Below are 22,837 nucleotides of genomic sequence, written 5' to 3' on the forward strand. Positions count from 1 at the left end.
GTGTGTGCGTGCGTGCGTGCGTGCGTGACAGACGCAGGGAATGTTCCCTTGGGATGGAAATAATAGCAGGAACAGGTTCTGCAAAATTCCCATTGATTGTCAAGGAGCAATGGGAAAGAGAGGCGTTGGAAATATGAGAAGAATAACTCTATTGTACATTCATGGGAAAGTGAGCAAATGAGGGCTCGCTACAATAGCTACTCAAGCCTGAAGCACTTGGAGTCACACAAACTTGCTGTCCGCAGGTTTCAGGTGTCATACCTCAGCCCACAAAGACTAAAAAGACACAAACTCAAATTAAACGTATCACACAAAACCCAGTGTTCATGTCCAACCCAACACCACATATGAAAAGTTGAGCGTTAGCATGTAAATGTGAAGTCCATTAAAGGATGTTCACAAAAATATTGATGGGCTTGTTGGTCGATGTTTCACAGCCCAAGGGGACAAGTAAAAGCGATGCCCACTCCCAACATGGACCCCTGCTAAAGCAAAAATATTGATTGCTATTGCCATCCCTACCCCCATACCAGTTCAAAGATGTATCTGGGGCAGAAAATCATGTGTGAAGTACAAGTTCCTTTTCTATTGAATCACTGACAGTAACATCCTCTTAAGAACCCGGCCCTGCACCGCTGACTTAACTGTAGACTGAAGAAAATGAAGAAATCAAAAATTCAACACACTCAGGCACTGGAAGATATGGTTGTGGCAGTTTTTTTCTGAAAGATTCATAACGACGCTCAAGAGGAATCAGGGTCACCACGATCCGCATGTGTTTAGCCTGCAAGTGGGTTTGAATGGAAATAGTGTATGCTTTTAAGCAGACTGCAATGGTGCAGATCAATTTGTTGTTTCATGTCCGTTTGTTGAATCTTAGTGGGAAGACCGTATTCAGTTTAAGCATGTGAGTAGAAAAAAATGTAACCCCTGATATGGGTTTTGCTTGTGTTTAAACAAATCCAAAACATACAGTTAAGTCAGAATTAGATATGATAAGCGTTACTTATGAAGAGGGTCATTGTTAAGATGTACCTCAATTACAGGTACAGTCTCAAAGACTGCCAAAGGCTTAAATCAAACAAGGAAACTAACAATATACCCCTTAATTTGTCAAGAATTATTCAAACAACACTAAGCAAGAACAACTGCAACAAACCTCAGGAAGGACCACAGAAGATGGGACCACCCTTCCACAGCATATTAAAGGTTTGAACTCAGTTGGTCATAATAAAATAGCAAAATAAAAATACACTGTGACAGTGACATGCAGTTCAGATACATGTTTTAGGGGGTTTTAGATATATGTGACAGGATGCTGGTTGCTGATCTGATCCTCCTGCTGGACAATGCTTTGATTCTCATTTGCTAAGTAAAGACTGCATTGCTCCCATAAACAATCACCCTCGAGAGATCAATTCCCTGAGTCTACAAAACATCCATGCTCTTACTCCATTCGTCTGCATTTACAGTTGATCCTCTTACAACATGTTTTTTGAGATTTTGTGGCATTCCTTCTCTTTGTGTCATCAAAGTAAATGATAAAATCAGTGGAGTAATGGGGGCACTTCAATGGTAGACCTCAAAAAGAAAGGCTACCCATCCACCTATTATCTCAATCGCAGACATGTGTTGTGATCTAGGAAGATAATGGGGAGAACATATTTGGCACATATAAAAGTGAATGAGGAGGGCTGGCTGTTGAAATATTGTAAAATGCAGTGCTTTATATCTGGCTTCCTCTACAGTTTCAAATAGAAGAAAGAGAGTACTGTTAGAATAATCACAAACTAAGTAGAGGGGAGGAGCTCATTTGTTTTTAGGGCGGTATTCAGGGAAATACAAAAACAGAAGAACCAAGATGTGAGAACGGGCACGATACTAAATGCTTCGGAGTCACTGACAGATTAATTATTAACTCAAAAAGAGGAAGCCTGATTTTGTTTCTATCATACGGAAGGATTTAATTATTAGTCATGCAACGCTCAATGAATCATTAAGGAAAAAGCAAATCAAATGTGTTTGTTTTTCATTGACTAACATTATAACAAGAAATGTCGAGCAGCCCCTGAGGAAGTTGCTTGATACATCATCACTTTTGTTACCAGTAGCATAGATTGTATATTTTTGTGTTCTTTGCCCTGCATATGGCTTTCACACTCAAATACACCAAATTAAATGTTTAGTTTATACCTGCGCACATGTTGGCATAGTCCAGCCTCTGTGTCTTCAGGCAAACAGGATAATCTGTGGCATCCAATCAGATTACTCCATGTGTTGGTACTCCTCTCCTCTACTGTTACCTAGCAGAACTCTCAAATATCATAAATAATATAACAACACTATTCTATCCTCGCCCTCTCAAAATACTGGTCCACTATGAGCAAGGGAGGTGTTTAAAAGACCAAAAGTATCAAGTCATAAGCAAATAGGATTAATTCTACACAGAAAACCGAACAGAGTCTGATACGATTCAACACAATGCATAGGTAGATATTTGAGCTGTTGTGTCTCCCTGTTTTGCTTTTATAAACCTGCAGCATTCAGACAGCAGAGTGCATAAACAGGAAAGCAACTGAACACTGGACTCTGTGAGGAGAAAACACCCTCTGCTGGTTGGAAGTATCAGTGCACCGTTAAAGTGGCTGAGTCATTACCTCTTCTTACATACAGTAAGTTTATGAAATAAATTGCAAAACAAGGAATAATTGCAGAGAAATGTTAAGCATTTTTGAAGCTGTGCTGATAACAGAATACTGAGGAGCATTTAAATGTAATCAGTATCAGTGTTATGAATGAAAATCATTGTGTTTTGCAGCTTCTTGGCGTGAGTAGTGCGACATGCAAGCATCTTAAACAACAAGAAATCAGCCATTATACATCAACTGGTTATTATAAGCCTTAATGTGAAAAAGCATGGTGTGTAAGTGCTCTACTTTATACTGTAATGTTATAAAGATCCACATGTAAACATTTCTCCCTGATGCTTTAGCTCTATCCACCATTAACAAGCCACAATTATACAGTATAAATTTGAGTTTCCATGACCACTAAATTCATACATTTGCAAATCCCTCTTTCCTATGAGTTCCTGTGGTAAATGTGCATGGCAATGCTAATCTGTAATTTCATGAGGTTGTAAAACTTGTTGCCTAAATAGAACAAGAGACAGTTTCTCTGGATTTCACTTATAAAATGTTAATAACGCAGTATGTGACATATGTTTCTATAGTCGGTCTCAGAATTCTATTTCACAATTACTTATAGAAATAGTTAAACATTCAAGGAAATGCGCTTATTCACCTTCTTGCCGATAGTTAGATGAGATGATTGATACCACACTCGGTAAATACGGTAAATATAGCTAGCCTGGCTTTGTCCAAAGATCCACCTACCAACACCTCTTAAACTCACTATTTATCACATTATATCTTGCTTGTTTCATCTACAAAGAAAAAAGTAAACATTTTCAATTTCAATAAAAAAAAGAATCTGGGGGTTTATGTGGCTCCATATTTTCTTGGCAGGGTACCGTCATCACACAACCAGTGGTAACTCCAAGACAGATTGTGTTATCTTTGGACAGAGCCTGCCTTTATGCTAAGCTAAGATAACAAGATGCCTGCCCGATCTACATATTTACCATGCCAATCATTTCACTTTACTTTGCAATTAAAAAAAAGCAAAAACAAAAAAAAATAACCATATGTCAATCAACATCTTCAAAGTAATTCAGTGTGCCAGGTGCCGATTTATTGCCAAAAATGTACCTGAACCGGGTTTGAAAGGATAAGACGTGGCTAATTTTTATAAAGCAGGCTAAAGGGACCAGTGTCAGCACTGGACAAATCTAATGTGAGGTCTTACAAACACAGCAAGCAGAGGCACTGAAGAAAACTGATTATGAACTCCACAGCGAGATGAGAAATGACCTAATGAGTCGGTTCAGAAACAGTGACAGTCAGGCAGAGTTCATGTGCATACCTTAAAGGAGGATGGCAGGGTGCAGAAGCAGGGCAGTGGTCCTCCCACTGGGAAGCAGGAGGTACAGGAGGGAAGGAGAGGGCTTGAGGAGAAGGAGGAGGAGGGAAGCAGGGAGATGCAGGTGGGGTTGGTAGAGCTTCAGGAGTGTGCCTCTCCGGGGGTGTAGGAGGAGGAGTGGGAAATTCTGTGGTGTCTTGGAGGTGAGCAGGGAGGGCAGGCGGGAGGTGGTATTCGGAGGTGGGAGGTGGGGGAGAGGCAAGGACACGGTCGCCTCTCACTGCCTGCTCAGCGATGGAGGACCTGCAGGGGAGGGAGCACAAAACATCAACAGACTGACAGACACAAGAAGGCCAAGGAGTGCGATTCAGAAAACACTCTTAGGACACACTTCAGTTGCCTCATGACAAATGAACCTTAACGGAAACTAACCTCAAAGTAGAGAACGATGGAGCACTCTGCTGTGAATTCTCCAAAAATAAAATGCCCACCACAACCTTAGTACGCTTTGTCATTTAGGTTTAAACAAACTGTAACTCCTCTCATTAGTCCCCTTACATGATAAACCATGTTTCCCTTGCTTGCTCTACTTCCCCTCAGCAGAGAAGTAGCCTTGTTTTGGATGTCTAGCTCTGTCATCAATGGCCACCTGCTGGAGTGGATTTGGCCCCGATCCAGGCCGTCTTATCAGGAGTGGTAGGCTCTTTAATCTGACAGGCAATGTGACGGACGCCCATGCAGCTGTTCCCCACTTGGGGCATGCCTCCTGTTTAGCTCTAAAAATACCCCGGTAGCCTCTTCTGCAGAGGAGAGCTTCACCAGACCTCCATCAACTAAAGCACATTTACAGAACTCAAGCATCAAGTCTGCTGAGCAGCACTTTCCAAACGTCCTTTCCAGCTCATGTCAGACTGAAACTGAGCTCTGTTATTCTCCCTCTCTCCAGTAAAGTCAGAACTTAATAACATTTAATGAGGGCGTGTGCTTTTCTTAAGGGCGTAGCAAGTTATAGTTTGCATCTAACACAAATGTGGTTCCCATTATAGAGGGACAGAATTTTCTAATTGATACAGGATGGCTGCGTGGAGAGGAAATGTCCTGCAAATCCATATATGAATTTTTATATGGTCCCATTCCTCTCGTTACAAATACTCAGTCAGTGACCAGCAGACCACAGCTATACATATGTCAGCATCTGTGGCCAACTCGGCACATGCAGCCTGGAAATAGAAACAACCAAGTCACAACACAGCTCGAGCTAACTTAGTTTAAAGACTCACTGCTGCCTCCAAAGATGGACAGAAACTGTAATGGAGCAGATAGACAATGGCCGAAAAAAATGGAAATAAGTGTGAAGAATTTACTGGTTCAATGGCTTTTATGTGGAGATAATGGCAGCTGACCCACTAAGGTTAACAGCTGGAGCTTTTGCAATCTCTTCTTATTCCATATATGATGTGTATGAACTTGGAGATGATTTTTTCTTTTATCATAACAAAGTGAGTGAAACAAGTTAAGACAGAGCAAATATGCTATTTTTTAGCAACACACTTCTTCATGCCAGTGTAGTTTTACTGTTGGCATTAACACCTGGAGGCTGTCCAATAGTTTTTTATTGTTAATAATTCAGCAGTGTGCAAGGTTTTACTCAATGTCACCTCATAAGCAGTTCCTGATTTCAGAATTTACAAGGCCTGTCCAGCGGTACATAGTAATCATTTTCTATCACAGTCCAGATAACAAAACTGATTCTCCAACCTCCACACACACATTTAGCGTAATCTACGGGAAACAGCTGGACACGAAAGACAGCAAGTCCAGGCAGGGTGGTTAATGATAAACAGAAAGTTGTAAATAAAAGCAGCTGAAAGTGCTTAGAAAAGGGTATTTTTTTACGGGATAATAATGTGAGGACCATTTCTGTAGGACAGCCAGCAGCTAGCTCATACAGTCCAGACATACATTCGTAGGCCTACTGCACATTCAACAACACATTGTATATATTGTAAACACATACTTCATGAATAAATAATCAACCAAGTCACTTCTGCAACTACAGAGATTAAATCATTACTTCAAGGCATTCTAGTATGGTTGAATGAATAACAGACATGTGATTATCTATTTTAATTATGCCAGCAGAAAGTCATATCAACCTACAATCGCCATGGCAACTACTCTATTTACAGTACAGTGTGGGCTACAGCACATCTTACTCTCTTTTTACTCCAGTCATTCACATAATGTTTCATGAGTAAAATGGCTTTACAAAAGATTGTACTACATTATATTCAAACTAGTTGCGCAACAATTAAAAAGAAAAAAATACTATGGCACTTTAATGATGTCATATATTAAATCAGTGGCCCTTTCCTGCTCGGCCCCTTATAATTTAATAACTTCTCATTTCAAAAGTCTACCATGCCAGCAAGGGGTTTTGAAAACACGGACAGTATCTAAACACCAGTTTTACTTCTACTGTGATGTGGCTGCCAGTCAGGCAGTCTGAGGGGAGCCCGACATGCTCTAACCTGTAACGTTTTTGTTTTTTTAAAGTACACCATTCATTTCGCAACTTTGTTTCCTTCTTTTCTGCCTTCTGCCCCTTGGGTTTCTATTTGTCTCTCCCCTCCTCCCATCTGGTGAGGTCAGCAGAGACAGAGCGTCATTAGCACTAGTTACCTACAGACCATCTGTTGCATCAACCTGGAAGGACTTAAACACAAACACCTACAGTAGACACACACACACACACACACAGAATAAATAGGGAACCTACTTCTTGTCAACTCACCCAGATTTCAGCCATTGAGGAATCCATCACAAACATTCAGAGCGAACTACAAGTAAGTGATGGAAACAACTTCTGCTGAACTCCAAAAACACCAGAGCCAACACGTTTGCGTCCCGGTTCTTCTCTTCTCTGTCTGCTGCTCTGACCGACGCTGTCCCACACACTCACGCCGCAGCACATGCTCAAGTGTTTCTCTGAACTCTGGCTTTTGTTCCACTCTGTCTGGTCTGTGCAAATGACTTCAGTGGGGCTGAGTGCCTGCCTAAATTCCTCCCACTACGGGCTTCAGTTCACAAAGCCGCACAGACTGAGCAGGACTGACAGCTAGGACAGCCTCTGGGGGGCGGGGAAAAATAACCATATGTACACACACACACACACACACACACACACACACACACACACACACACACACACACACACACACACACACACACACACACACACACACACACACACACACACACACACACACACACACACACACACACACACACACACACACACACACACACAAACACATCATTGACCATGCAGTCACATTTCTGTCTCTGGCACACGTACGCAAGTGTAACTTTATCTATTGATGAAACCTATAGTGGAAATAGAAATGTCCCTCCTCCTCCCTCTTCCTCTGAACAAACCTTTATGTCTCCAACAGCAGTGATGAGACAAGTGTTGTGACTGACAGGCAGCAAGTGCTACTCTGGCATGTGGGATGGCTCCTGGGCATTCGGCAAATGGCAGGCAAATGACAACTGAGAGAGATAACTGAGGAAGCTGAGAAAAGCTAAAGCTACGTGAAAATAAATGCAGCAATGGTTATACTGAGTTAGAATATATCAAAAAGCCACTCCTTACATAGTAAATAAACTGGAAAAACAAACATAGATGCACAATGAACACTCTGGTGACATATTACGTTTTTCAGTGAAAGAATGACATACATGGAAAGTCAGTCAAGCCAGAGCTGTTAAAATGTTTAAATAAATACTGAATGAACATGGCCGGCGGACTGAACGACACACTGGTTTACTATGTGTGTTTAACTAAGTTTTAACAACATAAATGGTTCACTGCCGTGTCTACAAGCTGAACAGATCTGTAAGACTGTCTTCTTCTCCAATCCACTGTAAAACTGCTGCAGACAGCAACAACCTACCAGACCTACCTCGAGGTGTCTCAAATCAAACAAACCCAGCGAGGGGACTCTCCAAGTGCATGGAAATCCATTGTAAATGCCTGACAGGCAGCACTGCTGAGCTGTAAAGCACATGTCACCCTTTGATTCTCCCTCTTCACAAATAAATTAGCTGCAATACAATGTCTGTAATGGAAACATTATCATAAGGTTTAGGACAACTATCAGGTCCAAAAGGTCATATACAAATCATTCTGATGTCTGGTTTCCTGTTGGAAACCCATGTCAACCACAAAATAATCTCCCCGTAAAACCTGTTGTTCTTCATGGTAAAAGGCTATAATCTTGAGATTTTGGTCGATTGAGGATTACAAGGACAAGTATTTTTTGACTGAGCTCTGAAAAAAAGCAGCAGCCTCATAGGGAAACATTACTCCACAAACTGGTCAGAAGCCTTTCACTGGGACAGTGAGTGGAGTGGGACATTTTCAAGAAACACTCCCGTGATTGATTATGTATCAATCTTGTGATTTTACAAAGAAACTCACTCACCCGCTGTCGTGTAGCTCCTCAGTAGGGTCCTGGATTGTTTCTGTCTCTGCAGTTTCCTCAGCAGGCCCTTTGGATGGCTCCTCAGGTAGGATCTCTACAGGTCTTTCCACGAGCTCCTCCGGCAGCTCACTGCTGAGCCTCCTCTCGGGTTCTGTTGGCTCTGTTGACGTCTTTGTTGGTTCTGGGATCTCTACTTCATCTTTCGTTGGTTCTGGGAGCTCTTCCGGGCTTTTTGTTGGTTCTAGGAGCTCAGTTGGCTGTTTTGCTATTTCTGATGAAGTTACTGGCTCACCTTTTGGTTCTGGGAGCTCTTCTTGAGGCTCTTCTTCCTTTTTGGTTGTTTGTGGTAGCTCTATTTTCTTCACTTCTTCTAGGAGCTCTACTTTTGTACTCTGTGTTAGTTCCAGGGGCTCTACTGTCTGCTGTGTTGGTTCTGGGAGCTCTACTTTCTTCACTTCTTCTGGGAGCTCTACTGTCTGCTGTGTTGGTTCTGGGAGCTCTACTTTCTTCACTTCTTCTGGGAGCTCTACTGTCTGCTGTGTTGGTTCTGGGAGCTCTACTTTCTTCACTTCTTCTGGGACCTCTACTGTCTGCTGTGTTGCTTTTTGAAGCTCTACTTTCTTCGCTTCTTCTGGGAGCTCTACTTTCTTCACTTCTTCTGGGAGCTCTACTGTCTGCTGAGTTGCTTTTTGAAGCTCTACTTTCTTCGCTTCTTCTGGGAGCTCTACTTTCTTCACTTCTTCTGGGAGCTCTACTGTCTGCTGTGTTGCTTTTTGAAGTTCTACTTTCTTAACTTCTTCTGGGAGCTCTACTGTCTGCTGTGTTGCTTTTTGAAGCTCTACTTTCTTCGCTTCTTCTGGGAGCTCTACTTTCTTAACTTCTTCTGGGAGCTCTACTGTCTGCTGGGTTGCTTTTTGAAGCTCTACTTTCTTCGCTTCTTCTGGGAGCTCTACTTTCTTCGCTTCTTCTGGGAGCTCTACTTTCTTCAATTCTTCTGGGAGCTCTACTTTCTTGCTCCGTGTTGGTTCTAGGAGCTCTGTTGTCTTTTTTAAAGGTTTAGGAAGATCCACTGGCTTCTTCAAAAGATTCAGAGGTGGTATCTCCGTTGTCTTCTCTGCTGCTCGATCTGGTGGTTGTATCTCCTCTTGTCTCAGAGGGGCAGCTATTTCTTCAGTCGGAGTAAGAAACTCTAGCTGAGGAGACTCCAGAGATGGGAGGGGTCTGGAAAAACAATGCAAGAGAAGAGGGGGTTGGGGGATTTGTTGTTTAGTTTACAGCACATGCACAAGGAATGACTGTCAAATTACATATGTGCGTGTTTGTGTGGTAAGCCCGGGCTTGCGGAGTGTGTATGTGTGTGCAGAAGTACTGTAGGTACATGTGTGTGTTTGTGTAGTTGTTGCATAGCGTTTAGCAGTGTGAGAAAAGGCCCATTCTTGCCCTGGAGAGCAGGCCCGATGTCACAGCTGATGTCATCCTTTGAATATAAAGGGCTGCATTACTTCCATTAGACTCCAAAAGGCACAGTCATCTGACCCAAGTCAAAACAAAGTGCAGCTCTGTGTTTACCTCCTCATTCATATTCATTGTAACACAGCTCTCCATAATATCGCTCCAGACAAGTCTTGGGCATGGTGTTACTGGAATGCTAAGTTGGAAATGGCTACAGCAATATATGAGAACAAAATAACTGGTAGATAGGATAAACATCACAGATTTGCAACCCATCGAAAAAATCTAAATAAATGTAAATTTTATACCAAGTTCATAATTCTTTGGCTGTGGTTGATGACAAAAAACCTAAATCAAACTACACATGTGCTTTTCTCTCTGTGTTGTACTTGAACAGATGCTATGTGAAGGCATGCTAACATGCTATTTTGTGTGACACATTTAGGTGAGGCCCATGATGAACTCCACTGACCTTTCAGACATGTGTGGTTGCACAGCATTTATTTGCTATTAACATAGTTTTATCAGCGTGAAGTCTCATGTGTACTCCCCTAATCTCAGATTCTTTTTCATGTTTCTCATATAATCAGTTCAAACACACGCATGCTCTTGTGTTTACCTTGAGGTCTCTTGTTTAGAATGGTACGCAGCTTCTTTTAGAGCTTGTATCCAGTTTGTTTCAGGTTTTCTGGGTGCTAGTCCAGGAGCAGGACTCTCTGACACATCGACAGCCTCTGAATTCACAGATACTTGTTCAACAGGAGCTTTTCCAACTGATCTTCCTTCACAGTGGGAATTGTCATTTTCTGATGACTTAGAAAGACCAAATGAGCCACTGTCTTTGACACACCCAGTTTCATTTATGACCTCTTGCTTTTTCATTGCTTCATTGTTCATCACTTTTATCTCACTTTGTCCCTGGCTGCTAGCTTTCTCTTCGTCCAAAGCTGCTTTATCTTCCTTTGTGATCTCCTCTACATCAGGGCCATTTATGGGTGTTTGTACTACTGGGCTGCTTTGTGTGGCTGTCGTTTTATTGGAACTTTGCAGCTCGAGAGGCTCGCTCACTGTATCCTGAATTTCACACTCCTCAGTTTCAACACTGTTGCTTTTCACAACTGTGGCGAGCATTAAATCCTTATCCACAGATCCTGGTTTCCCAACCAGAGTACTGAATATGTTTGTATGAATTTCTCCGGCCTGCTTTTCAACTGGAATAACTGCTGTATGAATGCCATGACTGTCTGTGCTGACCTCTGATGAAACAGACGTTTGGATAGGTGATGTCTCAGGTTCCTGTGATGCAGACTCAACAGATACAGCAGTGTTCCCTGCGGTCTCTGGTTTTCCATGTTGGTCTTGACAGACAGCTGATAGATTGCCTTTTTGCTGACCTTTACAAACCAGATCACTTGCAAACCCAGAGTCTGTATCTGACCTAATTACCACTAAGGCGGGGCTTTTATTGTCATCCATCCCCTGTCTTATCTCACCTACATGAGAGAGTGCTGTTTCTCTCATTAAGTCCACCAAGTAATTTCTAACGGTCGCCCTTCCATTCTCATTTAAATCAGTGGCAAGGTGAGACGGCACATAAACCCCGTCAACCGCCGCTGAAGATTGAGCTCCCTCTCCCTTGCCTGTCTCTAAACCTATTGCTCGTTCATTACCACTGCTGTCATCACATGTCAACTCATCCTTGTTTCCTGACTGACACATACTCAAAGCAGAGCTGTCTCCTCCCTCTACCACCCCTTTCACCCCTGAAACCAGTGCTTGGATCTGCCTGTCCTGAGTGTTAGTCTTTTCTCCCAGCTCTAGACAGCCACCTGATAATTCCTCTGTGGGGTGTCTGGATCCCAGACGCCACTGCTGTTGCTCCTGTTGCTGAGCAAAACAGTGTGACTCTGGTGTGGAATGTGATTGGCCAAGAGCTGCACTCAAATCTGTTGCCGTGTCCCTGTTGGAGCTGTGATCCAGTGTTGCTGTCGGAGTTTGGCTCAGGTTGTAAACAGTGTGAGGTTCAATACCAGTCTCTACCTCAGCACTAAGCCCGTCCTCAAGTGACCCTGCAGGTTTTGAGGGAGATAAGGAAGAAGTCCCTGTCTGGCTTTTGGATACAATGCCACTTTTATTTTCTCCTTCCTCCTTAATATCCATTACTGTAGATTCAGTCTTTTGAACTTTATGTTCATGCGGTGGCTGCATGTCTTCAATTTCCTCTACAGCTTCTTTATCTGGCCTGTTACACTGTGGTGTTGTGCCTGTCTTTCCTGTTTGTAGCGTGCTGCTGTCTGCTGTTTCCTTTTTATTATCTATTGTTGCCTCCTCAACTATTTTGTTTTCCTCCACAAACAGCACAGAGGTCTGATCTCCCAGTTTCTTGTTCATATCGCTTTGTTTAATGTAATCATGAGCTTCTTTGGTAGGCAGGTCAGACTCGCGTCTGCAGCTGATATTAATAAGGTCATCCTTAATGGAGGCTTCAAAAATACTGGGTTTAATACCAATAGGGCCTGGCTCAGTGTGAGATAGAGGAATTAGATTATCAGACCCATCCTTTGCCAGTACATCTACTGAACCAGGTGGCTGAGGAAGAGACAGATTTCCCTCTTGTGGAAATGGAATATTTACATTGTTAATTGCAGAATTCTCAAGTTCAGCGACAGATTCCATAATATAGTTTCCGTCCGCCAGCTTCGAACAAGTCTCATCTACTTTAACGCTGAAATCACCGTGCTCCAGATCCTGTGCTAAAGACATTTGTGTCATTTCTCTGCTCTTGTTGCCATCCACCTCGCCCTCCACTTTGGTGCTGTCACCAGCAGCGCCGCAGTTATCTGTGTGCTCAGGAAGAGAGATATCACAGTCTGCAATGAGCTCCAAGTGACTCAACATTGGGCCAGGAGGCCGCAGCTCTAAAGAAGAGTTACTGGAACATTGCTCGATAACAGGAACTGAATGATCAGAGGCTGTCACTTCTGATGTCGCTGATTCATCCGTTGTCAGATCAGCAGAGTGAATTGTGGGCTTCATGGGATCTATAACTAGTCCATGAGGAGGTGTTTGATCCAATTGGGTGGGAGGCTGATAACTGGGGTCACTAGGCATCGTTTGAAGAGAGGCTGTGCAGATCATGGTCACAGTTTCAGTTTTTGAACAGGACTCCAGGTTTGTGGAGAGCTGCCCACCAGGTGACTCAGCAGTGACATCACTTAAAGGCTTGCAGGGAACATCATCAGCTGAATGCACAGAACATGAGGCGGAGGGATGTTGGTTACCTTCATCACTATTTAAAGGTGACTCCTGAGGCTCAGTATGTAACTTATCCATCTCTTTCTCAGTCGACAAACACAGATTTACAGCACCCTTCTCTGTTTCCGCCTCTGAGTGCTTTGTCACCTTTGCTGGAACCTGTTCATCTGTTGACTGATCAGCCTCGGAGGTGGCTCTTTCTGCTGTTTGTGAAAGGTCACCAGTCTGATTCTTCTCGGTAGCACATGGCTGTTTTGAGCAGGCCTCGCCCACTGACTGTAAATCCACAGTGTTTGTCTTCAAGTTGTCGTTACCTGACGGATCGATGCTAATCTTCTCCTTGGTATCTTTAATCCCTGTGCCTCCTTTATGGACATCTTTCTGTGGCTGTGGAAAGTCAGCCGAGCTCCGTATTGCTGGTTCATCAGTGGCACAAGACGCATTTGTGGGGATTTCTAGCTTCTTTAAGCCTAGGAAGTCTGGGAAGGTGTAGCTGGCCTCAACTACGGGATGGTGCAGGCTCTCATGTACAATCAGCGGAGGCAAAGAGGCGCAGTCCATAGCCGACACCGACTTGTCCCTGAGATTAACAGAGGATCTACCTTCTTGTTTCACAGTGTCTGCAAAGTGAACTCTGTTGTTGCCTCTACTGTTGCCTTTACTGCTGTCACATACGTATACACCCACGACAGACATTGCACCTCTTTTGTTCTGGTCCTGTGTCTGGGCTTGGAACTCAGCTGCACTTTCTGCTGTCCCGGTTTCTGTTGTGCTACTCTCAGGCTGGACCTGTTGATTGCTGCTTGCTTGTCGCTCGGCTGGGATTTGTTGTGAAGTAGTCAGATGCTGATGTGAGATTAAAGGCAGGATGACTTGGCTGTAGTTTCTCTCTGTCTCTGTGATGGATGACTCCTCACAAGCGTGTTCCAAAGACAGGGCTTCCTCTGCGATCAAATTCTGTTTGAGATCAGCCCTTACCCCTCCTTTTGTATTGCTGGAGCTCCGTTCTGGGTGATTGACGAGAGGTAAAATTGCTGCTCCATGCTGCTCCTGGCAGGGGTGAGAGAGACGGTCCTGTTCAATGCAGATGCTCCCAGGGATTGTTGCAATCAGCTCACTCCAGCTCTGTGACTTCAGCTGTGACTCGGCAACATCGGTGGGTGGACACGCCTCAGTCTCAGCTGATGACACCCCGCTAGCAGAGCCTTCCGGCTGGCTGAATGAACTGTGCTCTCCGGCTAGCCCTCCTTTATCTCCCTCCTCCTCCTCCTCCTCCTCCTCCTCCTCCTCCTCCTCCTCCCTCCAATCCCACAGCACTGTGATCCAGACAATCAGGACCAATGAGTAGCCCAAAGGGAGAGGTATTGTGAAAGGCTTCTAACCGGAGAGCCTCCTTTTCTCTGTCTCCCTCATCAGCTGGTGAGATCTCTGTGTCTGCACCCCGAACGTTTGTCTCTCTCGGTCCCTTCATTTCAGTCTCAGCCGAGTTGTGTGGCATTTTGCTGCTGCAGCTTTCCTCAGATGCAGCCTGTCCCTCTTTGGCTATGAATGCAAGTGAGCATTTGTCCTGTGAACAGATTAATGCAAGCCGGGGAGGAAGGCTGTCCAGAAATCCCTCTTTCTCTCCGTCTCCAGGGCTGAGGCACTTTTCTATTCCTCCCGTATCTTTCTCTCCTACTGCTTTCTCCCTCCCTGTGATTTCTACAGTAGCTACTCTCTCCAGTGAATCGCGCCTCTCGCTTTCTCCCTCTCCCTTGCTTTCTATCACTTCTGGCATCGTGGGTGTTGCCAGTGGCAACGCAGCAACCACCACTAAAGCCTCTTCAAGGGCACTCTCCACGCCGCTCGCTCCCACACAAGTTAGGGTGTTGGAGAGTGGGCTGTGATTCTCATGTGCGAGTATCGCTGCTTCTGAGGTAACTTTAGCCTCCCGTGTTTGTGAATCTGATCTCTTATCAGGACAAACAGCTGGATTGATAACTGCAGTTTGGACATGTGTCATGGGTGTATTTTGGTTGTCGATGACAACTCCGGTTACATGTTGCTTCCGCTGTGGGCTTTCGTCTGAGCTGTGATTAATGCCACATGGGGCGTCCGTATGGTTGTGGTTGTTTGAATGATGAGGCCTCTGTGAAAAAGCCTGGTCGGACGCAGGTGAACAGATCGAGTCAGTAAGATGATCCTGCCTGCTCTGAGAGGATGATAGTTGGGGGCTGGGGCTGGGCTTTCCCCCGGGACTCAGCTGTTGCTTTGAGTCAAACCCATTATCAGGCTGCTCCCTGCTAATCACAGACTGAGCGTCTGCTTGTGTCACTGATTCAACATTTGATGTTGAATCTGTGTGATTCCCTGCATTCTTGAGAGAAACAGCCTGTAAATCATTTTCAGGTTGTACTACTGTCTTTGCTTTCAGTTCAGTCTCTGCCTTCTTCTCTTCTATCTTTTTCTTTTTCTTTTGCTTCTTTTTTTCTTTCTTCTTTGCCTTTTTGTCCTGCCCAGCCTGTTTGTCAGAAGAGTTCATCCATTTGTCTGTGTTTGATTCCTGATCCTCCTCACTGTAATTATTTGCACCTGTCTGTGTCTCTGATAATGCATCTTTACTGCTCTCTGATGTTTCATTAACTGGATCATCTGTCTTTCCTGTTTCAACTATACAAACGTTAATACTGGACTCATCACTGCAACTCTCTTTCTTTATATCTACAATCTCTGTTATTGCCTCTGTGCCTTTCTCCCTAATCACCGTATTACAATCTAGAGTGTCATGTTCCTCAATGGCTGCATTAGAATCGACATATTCCTCTCTAGAATTGTCTCCCGGCTCAGAGAACGTAACATCTTTTTGGGTTTCTTTAAATATATCTGTGTTTGTTTCTAACTGTGTATGCGTGGGTGTTTCCTTCTGCTCCTCTATCTTTTTTTCTTTTTCCGTCTTAATCTCTGGACATTTATCCAGGCTCTGTTTTGCTTTTATTTCACTCTCTGTCTTTGCTGCCGTAGCACTATTCCCAGTGCCCAGTATGTAATTCCTGAAACTAAACACAACTGCATCCGTCTGACTGTCTGCTGCCTCACTGTTTCCATGTGTACTCTTGTTTCCATGGCCGCCGTTGCTATGTCCTGGCTGGACTACGATTGGAGGCAGTAACGATGACTCATTGGATTTATTAACCATCCCTTCTCCAGTTTTCTTCCATACATCATTAACTGTCTCAGACTTGGTGTTGGGGGGCCCTGTAGGATTAAGTATTCCCAGTGAAGCCATTTGTTCTTCACATTCCTGGTAAGCCTCTTGGAGTTCCTGGTCTATGAGAACGGATAGGGGAGGGGTCACGGGTCGGACACCCGGGTAAGGTGTGGCAGCAGGCCGAGGTGAAGGCTGAGCATCTGTGAGAACTGGGTTGCTGTCATGAGGCCTGAGGCAAGGGTAGGGTGACACAGTTAAGAGTCTGGTTGGCAGACAGCTGGTCATTCCACAATGCCACAAAGCGATTCTATTGGCAGAGCCCATGCTCAGACACAGCACTCCACGATATGCACACACAACACACAACTGTACTCAGGATGCCTTTTTATGAGATGTACAAATAATACAAACTGTCTCTGAGCAGATTCTTGTTATTGTACATGCAAGTCTGTTCATACCAAAACATGAGTGAGTAGTAGCGACAGAGGGTGGTTACACTACTGTATGTAGCACCGATGCAATTTTCCTATGTATAGCAATTTTCAACAAGCCGTTAATTATAATTTCCTTATTTTGGATATGAACTGATTTTCTATTTGTACCAAAGGCTTAACAAGGATGTATATGCCTATATTTTGCAGGCTTACCTTTAATGTATAAACCTAGTACTACCAGCATGAAAGTATAATACAACTACTAGTAGCAAAAACTTAGAACCGAGGTGCATCCATGTACTGTACATTAGTAACCACGAAGAAATGGCTTTGTTCCAGGCACAGCTCTTTTGTACTGTGATTATGTATAATGAACACTATGTATGCCATTATTCTGGCCACTGTAATGAATACTAAAAAATGTGTGCTGTAACTGTAAATGCTAAATGCTACATTACAGCCAAATTAGCATTCCTTTTAGAAAAAAGGGATGGTAATGAATCCTGTTACCAGACAAACAACCTTACACATGCTCGTGCTTATTCACCAAAACAAATACTGCCTCATAATATACTGTACATCAAAAGATATCAAAGCAGTGACATTGCCCTGCAGAACACTCCCTGAGGTACAGAGCTAGCGTCATCATGTTGGAGTGCTTGGAATATAATGCCTTTAACAATTAGGCTAGCTTTGTACCAGTCAGCTGTAACTGCTGAGTCACTGCTAAGCCATTAGCTGGTAGCACAGGCAAATGCTGTGGGACCAGATTACTCTTTAAGCCTCACTGAGTGTATAGATCCACCATCATTATTTAATGATAAAATCGGCTACTCCTATTCGATTCATAAGATTGTATCTTGGAATCTGCCCCACACAAAACCAAGTCCTTATGTAATTTTTAAATCATTGTAGAAACCACTATAGTGATTATTCATGTAGAAATTTAAAGAAATAAAGTGAGAAACAATGTCACTAAGCATCACTGCATGTTATTGGTTAATTCATCAGCATTAAGGCTTGTAGACACAAAACCTCAGCCAGGACAACATGTTAAGTCACCCCACCTCACCGACCTGCTGCTCAAGCCTGCATCTTATTCACCTGGCACATCCAACCAAAAGGGAGGAGCAGCAAAATTGACTAAACTGTTTAGCAGCCGGAAAGTTTTGCTATGCAACAAGCTGTTGCCTGCCGTATCTACCTGAAATGGAATGGCCCAGGTGTGTCTCGCAGTATTACATTTTTAGACTGCGTATGTCCTTCAACTCTGCAGTGTTTGACTTCATTGTTTGTACTTTCTGCAGTTTGAGAATTTGAATCTATCCAGTGAATGTTTTGTGCAGTACTTATTTTGGTAACACTTTACAATGTGGTACACAAAACCATGACTAGTTAGAAATAGTTACTGATAATTAATGAATTGTTAATGCGTAGCTCCTGAATAACTCTGATTTGTTCCTAGATGAGTAACTATAGAACAGACCGGGATCTACTTTATCAGTTGGAATCAATTGGAATAACAACCACTTTCTTATTACCTGATTAATGATTTAACCACTGAGCAGCACACATTTGTAACAACTTATCAATTACTTATCATTTAAATTATTATTTACTCTTTTTGTGCACCCCCAAGAAAAGTGGTACATCACACTGTGTACTTACTAAATAGTCCCTCATTACTTCATGATCATCTGTCTGCATTTACTTCGTTAATGTGTTAACCTTATCTTAAACTCGTAGTTTTACACATTCAACTCAAGCATTAATAATTATACTAGTGCCAGAAGTTGGGTTGTCAGAACACATTAAAGCCTCAAACAAATTAGTGCAATTAACCTCAGCACTCAGACAAAAGCAGAATGCAAGGCAACACTTGAAACAGAACATTGAATCAGTCTGCAGATAATTCACCCAAGTAAAGTCTGCTTAGACAGGCAACACCCAAACAGGTGATATCCATCACAGGTTTGTTTCACTCCATGCTCCCTGGTTTAACTCTTTATCATCCCTGCTCACCACCCTCCCACAGCAGACGCCCGGCTCTCCCCATCATGCTGAGACTACATGTTACCTTGCATCTAGAACCACCAGTGGTCGACTGACTTCCATGTGGTGCTGCAGGCCCACCAGCAGGGGGTTCACCTGCTCACATTTCCTCTCACCTGAGCTAGTCTGAGCTCTGCTAACACAAACCCACACCACACATGTACAAAGACACTTGATTAACTTTAACCTTGACTGAAAAATTTGTACAAATCTGTTCCATTAAGGCCATAAATCAAGTAAAAATAAGTATACAATTCATTATTCTACAGTAATGCAATAATAATATGATTATTGATCATGAAACTGCATCTTCCAGTGAAGTCTGGATTTAGTCAATATATTGTACCTTGGAAAATAACCTTGCAAATATCAACACTAAGTATGATAAACTGCCTACTGTTACTACAGTGTGTGGGCAAGTTTGATCAAAAGTAAAGTTAAGACTTTTGAATGCCTGTAGAATCTAAAGCTTATCACATTGTCGGCATGTGTGTTAGCCCCGCAATTTAGTGGCACCCTATCAAGGGTCATTGGTTGCCTCTCACCCAGTGCATGCTGGGATAGGATCCAGTGCCCCCATGACCCTTAACAGGTGTGGAAAATAGATGGAAATAGATGGATTTTTCTAAAACAATAAATATTTTGTATTAAATAGACAAAAACAATAACGTTCTGGGGGAAAAATCCCTTGCATTGTGATACAAATGTTGCTAAACTTTGATTGGTGCACAAAACGACTACGTTAAAGCAGTGAGAAAAGCATGGACAAAAACTCAAACATAGAAATCTTTCATATTAAATAACTTTAACTGTTCCAACTGTAGCAGAAAATTCATGTAGGAGCCCATTGCTCATCATAAGAAGATGATTTATACTACAGTGTGTATTTGGTATTTTGTGGGACCAAGGTGTTGCGCATCCAACATAGATAATTCAAGAATACCTACTGAAGTAAACAGAGAATGCTAACTGTAGTTAATAACATAATTCATATTTCCTCCAAACTGTAACAGCCATCAAAAACCAAGCTAGAACTTGTGTTTCTCCTTTTAGTTTTAACAAGTCACAGTTTTGTCTTGACATTATGTGAAAGAATTGAAAAAAGTAATTACCTACATAATTGCATGTGCGTGTGTGAAACCACTCAACTTACCCCAACGAGGACTCCCATATGTTGAGCTCACTGCTAAAGTCTAGACTGGGCAGGAGGTCATGTGGAAACTCAAGCTCGTCCTGGTCTCCAGATTCACCTCTGCTCTCCTCCACTCCGGTGATAACTGGGACGTCTGGGAGCACTGGTTCGGACAGCAGACTCTGCTGGCTGGTCGAGGTTACGGTCAGAAGCGCTCTGTCGTTCCTCTGGGTCAAACTCTTAGAGGGAGCTTCGGCCTGCAGGACAGCAAAACATAAATTCAGTGGGCTACATGCTTTAGTCTCCGTTGCACTATGCATGATAGAGTGTGAAGTTAAACAAGTGTGAGCATGTTGCAGGCAAACATGGGAACACCTACAGATTCAATGTTCAAAGCCAAACTTGTTGTGTAGTTATACAAAGATCATATTGACTGGAGCTTCTCTCTTTGTTTCTCAACTTGCTTTTATTATACTATTACTGTGATTTAAGGATTATCTTCAGCATAATAACCTAGAATTTATGCCAGGCTCTCTGAAGTTTTATTTACACTGCACTCTTGAGCATCACATAAGTACTATTCTTACAGAAAAAAGGAAATTCTTTACTTTATATTTCATTAGAGTCTGGTGCTTTCCACCATACAAGGAAGTCAGATTCAATGAAACATTTTACCCAGCAAGTAAGAATAATCATTAAAGACAAACCAGTCCTTCTGGACTGTGTTAAAATGTATAATCATGCAGTTAAATCATTGTCTAGAGAATGTATTGTCTTTAATTATTTCCTTTATCACAGGTGAATCATTAAGATGTAGAGGAAAATACTTCCTTTAATATTTGACTTAAAATCTGGCTTCAAATCTTGTGTGTAGCCAAAACATGGAGCACTTGGCCTTTGCTGTTTTTCCTTTCCGTCTGTCACGCTGCTTGACGGATAGAATCAAACCACAGGCTCACACTACAACATTCGGCTGTGGCATCATGTTGCATCAACATTGCCCTCACAACACACAATACACAACACTCAAATGTGGAATATTTCCCACATAGGCCGCCTCGGTTTACAGCTGGGAAAAGTTTCCATTATTTCACCAAGTCAGATATAAACTGAGGTGTTCAGGTGCAAACAAATGTGAAGTTGCGCAGACACACATAAACATGTGTAGATGTATTGCAGCCGTTTAACACTCAGCGCGTCTCGAACATGTGAGAGGTTTATTACAGAGAGGGTCTGCTTTTAGCAAATTACGATGTTGATTTATACTGTGAGTACCGAAGGATAACACATTACTGGGGTAATGTGTTCTACTGAAGATCCATTCATTCATTATTTATGAACCAGTAGTAGACAGCACGGCTGCACACAGGCAAAGGGGACTATCATGACCGACATGTGGAAACAATGATTAAATCTTTTTGGAGACAAGTATATGTACATTTAGTTTTTACCTGTTGTACACCTGCCCTCTCACTCATTTACGTTGTTATTCCATTAATGTAGTTAAAAAAAAAATGTCAAGGTAAAGTTACATTACATTGACTGAATAAAAAACACTCAAATGTTAAACTCCTCCTTTAAGACATAATACAAAATGCCAACTCTCCCCTCAGTGGTGTCCTTACTGGATGAGGATTCTCGAGACGGGTTAACAAGTAAAGCTGTGTGTGTATTGGGGAGGCTCTCACCTGTTTTAACCACTACAAAGAGTCTCCTTTGTGTGACACACTCAGCACAGATGGAGGATTACGTATATGAATGTTGCTCACACAAACAAGATTAAAACTGTTAAAATCTTGACTGTACTAGGCCTTTAAAACTCATTTTAAAGAATGTTGGCCAAATATGCAGCCGCTCTCTTCACTGTGTATGACAAACTCAAGCCATATTAGGTTATTTTTAAACATACTAATTTAGACTACTCCTGCTTGCAACCTTTTGGTTGAAAAAACACAAGAGAAAATAAAACATTAAAGAGCAACAGAATGAAAGAAACTGAAGCCAAAAAAAGCGCTGCTGCAGCTACGTGTCACTCTGAATGCCTGTGATCTCCAAGCTGCTGTCATTTTCTGTATTACTATTACAGAACAGGATCCTAAAAAACAATTTTTCCACATCTTAACAGCCATGCTTACAGGCATGAACATGTAGATTTTATCAGTGGATGGCTGTATGTTGACATGTCTTTGGTTTCCTGTTTCCAGCCTGAACTTTTTCACACCTTGCCATCAAGAAAAGATAATGTCATAATGGAAACATATCTACTCAGAACAGCTAAAACAGAATAACAAGGAACAGCACCAGGTGGCATAGCATGTTCAAGTTCACAGCGACTCACAAACACCCATTCACCATATGATTGGCCATTGCATGAAGAAGTGTAAGATCATAGAGGTGGAAAAGCACAACCCTTGTATTAGTTAGCCTTAACCCTTACACAGAAAGCCCTGACTGTTATTAATTAACCAGCAGGAACAAAACAGAAAGCCAACTGAGGTTGCTTGGAAACAGCTACTTGTCAAACAGTCATTAAGTTCTACTTACAGTTAACTCAATCTGTCAGTGCCCATGTGCCAACACAACTTTAATGCTTTGCACATGACTGTTGTCAACAGGGAGAGAGGGCGGTGCTAAAGCAGAAACCAGGCCCTCACCTCCTCGCTGAGGCTCTAACAGATACATTGCATAGATTCAACACCTCCACCCTCTCTGTCAGGTGTCATCCCTGGGTTGCACTTACCCGGCGGTGAGCTCCTCTGTGCTGAAGGTGACTCTATAGTGCAGTGCGGTGCAGCTCCTCTGCAGGGCTCCGTGTTTTGAAGGGGAGGACACAAACACATGCTGCTGACGCTCACTC

At 42.8% G+C, this 22,837-nt stretch overlaps 1 protein-coding gene across 1 annotated transcript in view; it reads right to left on the reverse strand.

Annotated features, from left to right (window-relative positions):
* tacc2 (transforming, acidic coiled-coil containing protein 2) overlaps positions 1 to 22,837 on the reverse strand; it is a 50,972-nt gene that overhangs the window by 22,809 nt on the left and 5,326 nt on the right. The window contains exons 2-4 of the mRNA XM_054600766.1: positions 20,002 to 20,237; positions 8,469 to 9,689; positions 3,985 to 4,284 (exon numbers count right to left, since the gene is read on the reverse strand). Of these exons, the coding sequence (XP_054456741.1) occupies positions 3,985 to 4,284; positions 8,469 to 9,689; positions 20,002 to 20,237 (1,757 nt within the window). The remainder of the gene's footprint in view (positions 1 to 3,984; positions 4,285 to 8,468; positions 9,690 to 20,001; positions 20,238 to 22,837) is intronic.

Source organism: Anoplopoma fimbria, chromosome 6 (genome assembly GCF_027596085.1).
Source record: "Anoplopoma fimbria isolate UVic2021 breed Golden Eagle Sablefish chromosome 6, Afim_UVic_2022, whole genome shotgun sequence".
Lineage (NCBI taxonomy): Eukaryota > Metazoa > Chordata > Actinopteri > Perciformes > Anoplopomatidae > Anoplopoma > Anoplopoma fimbria.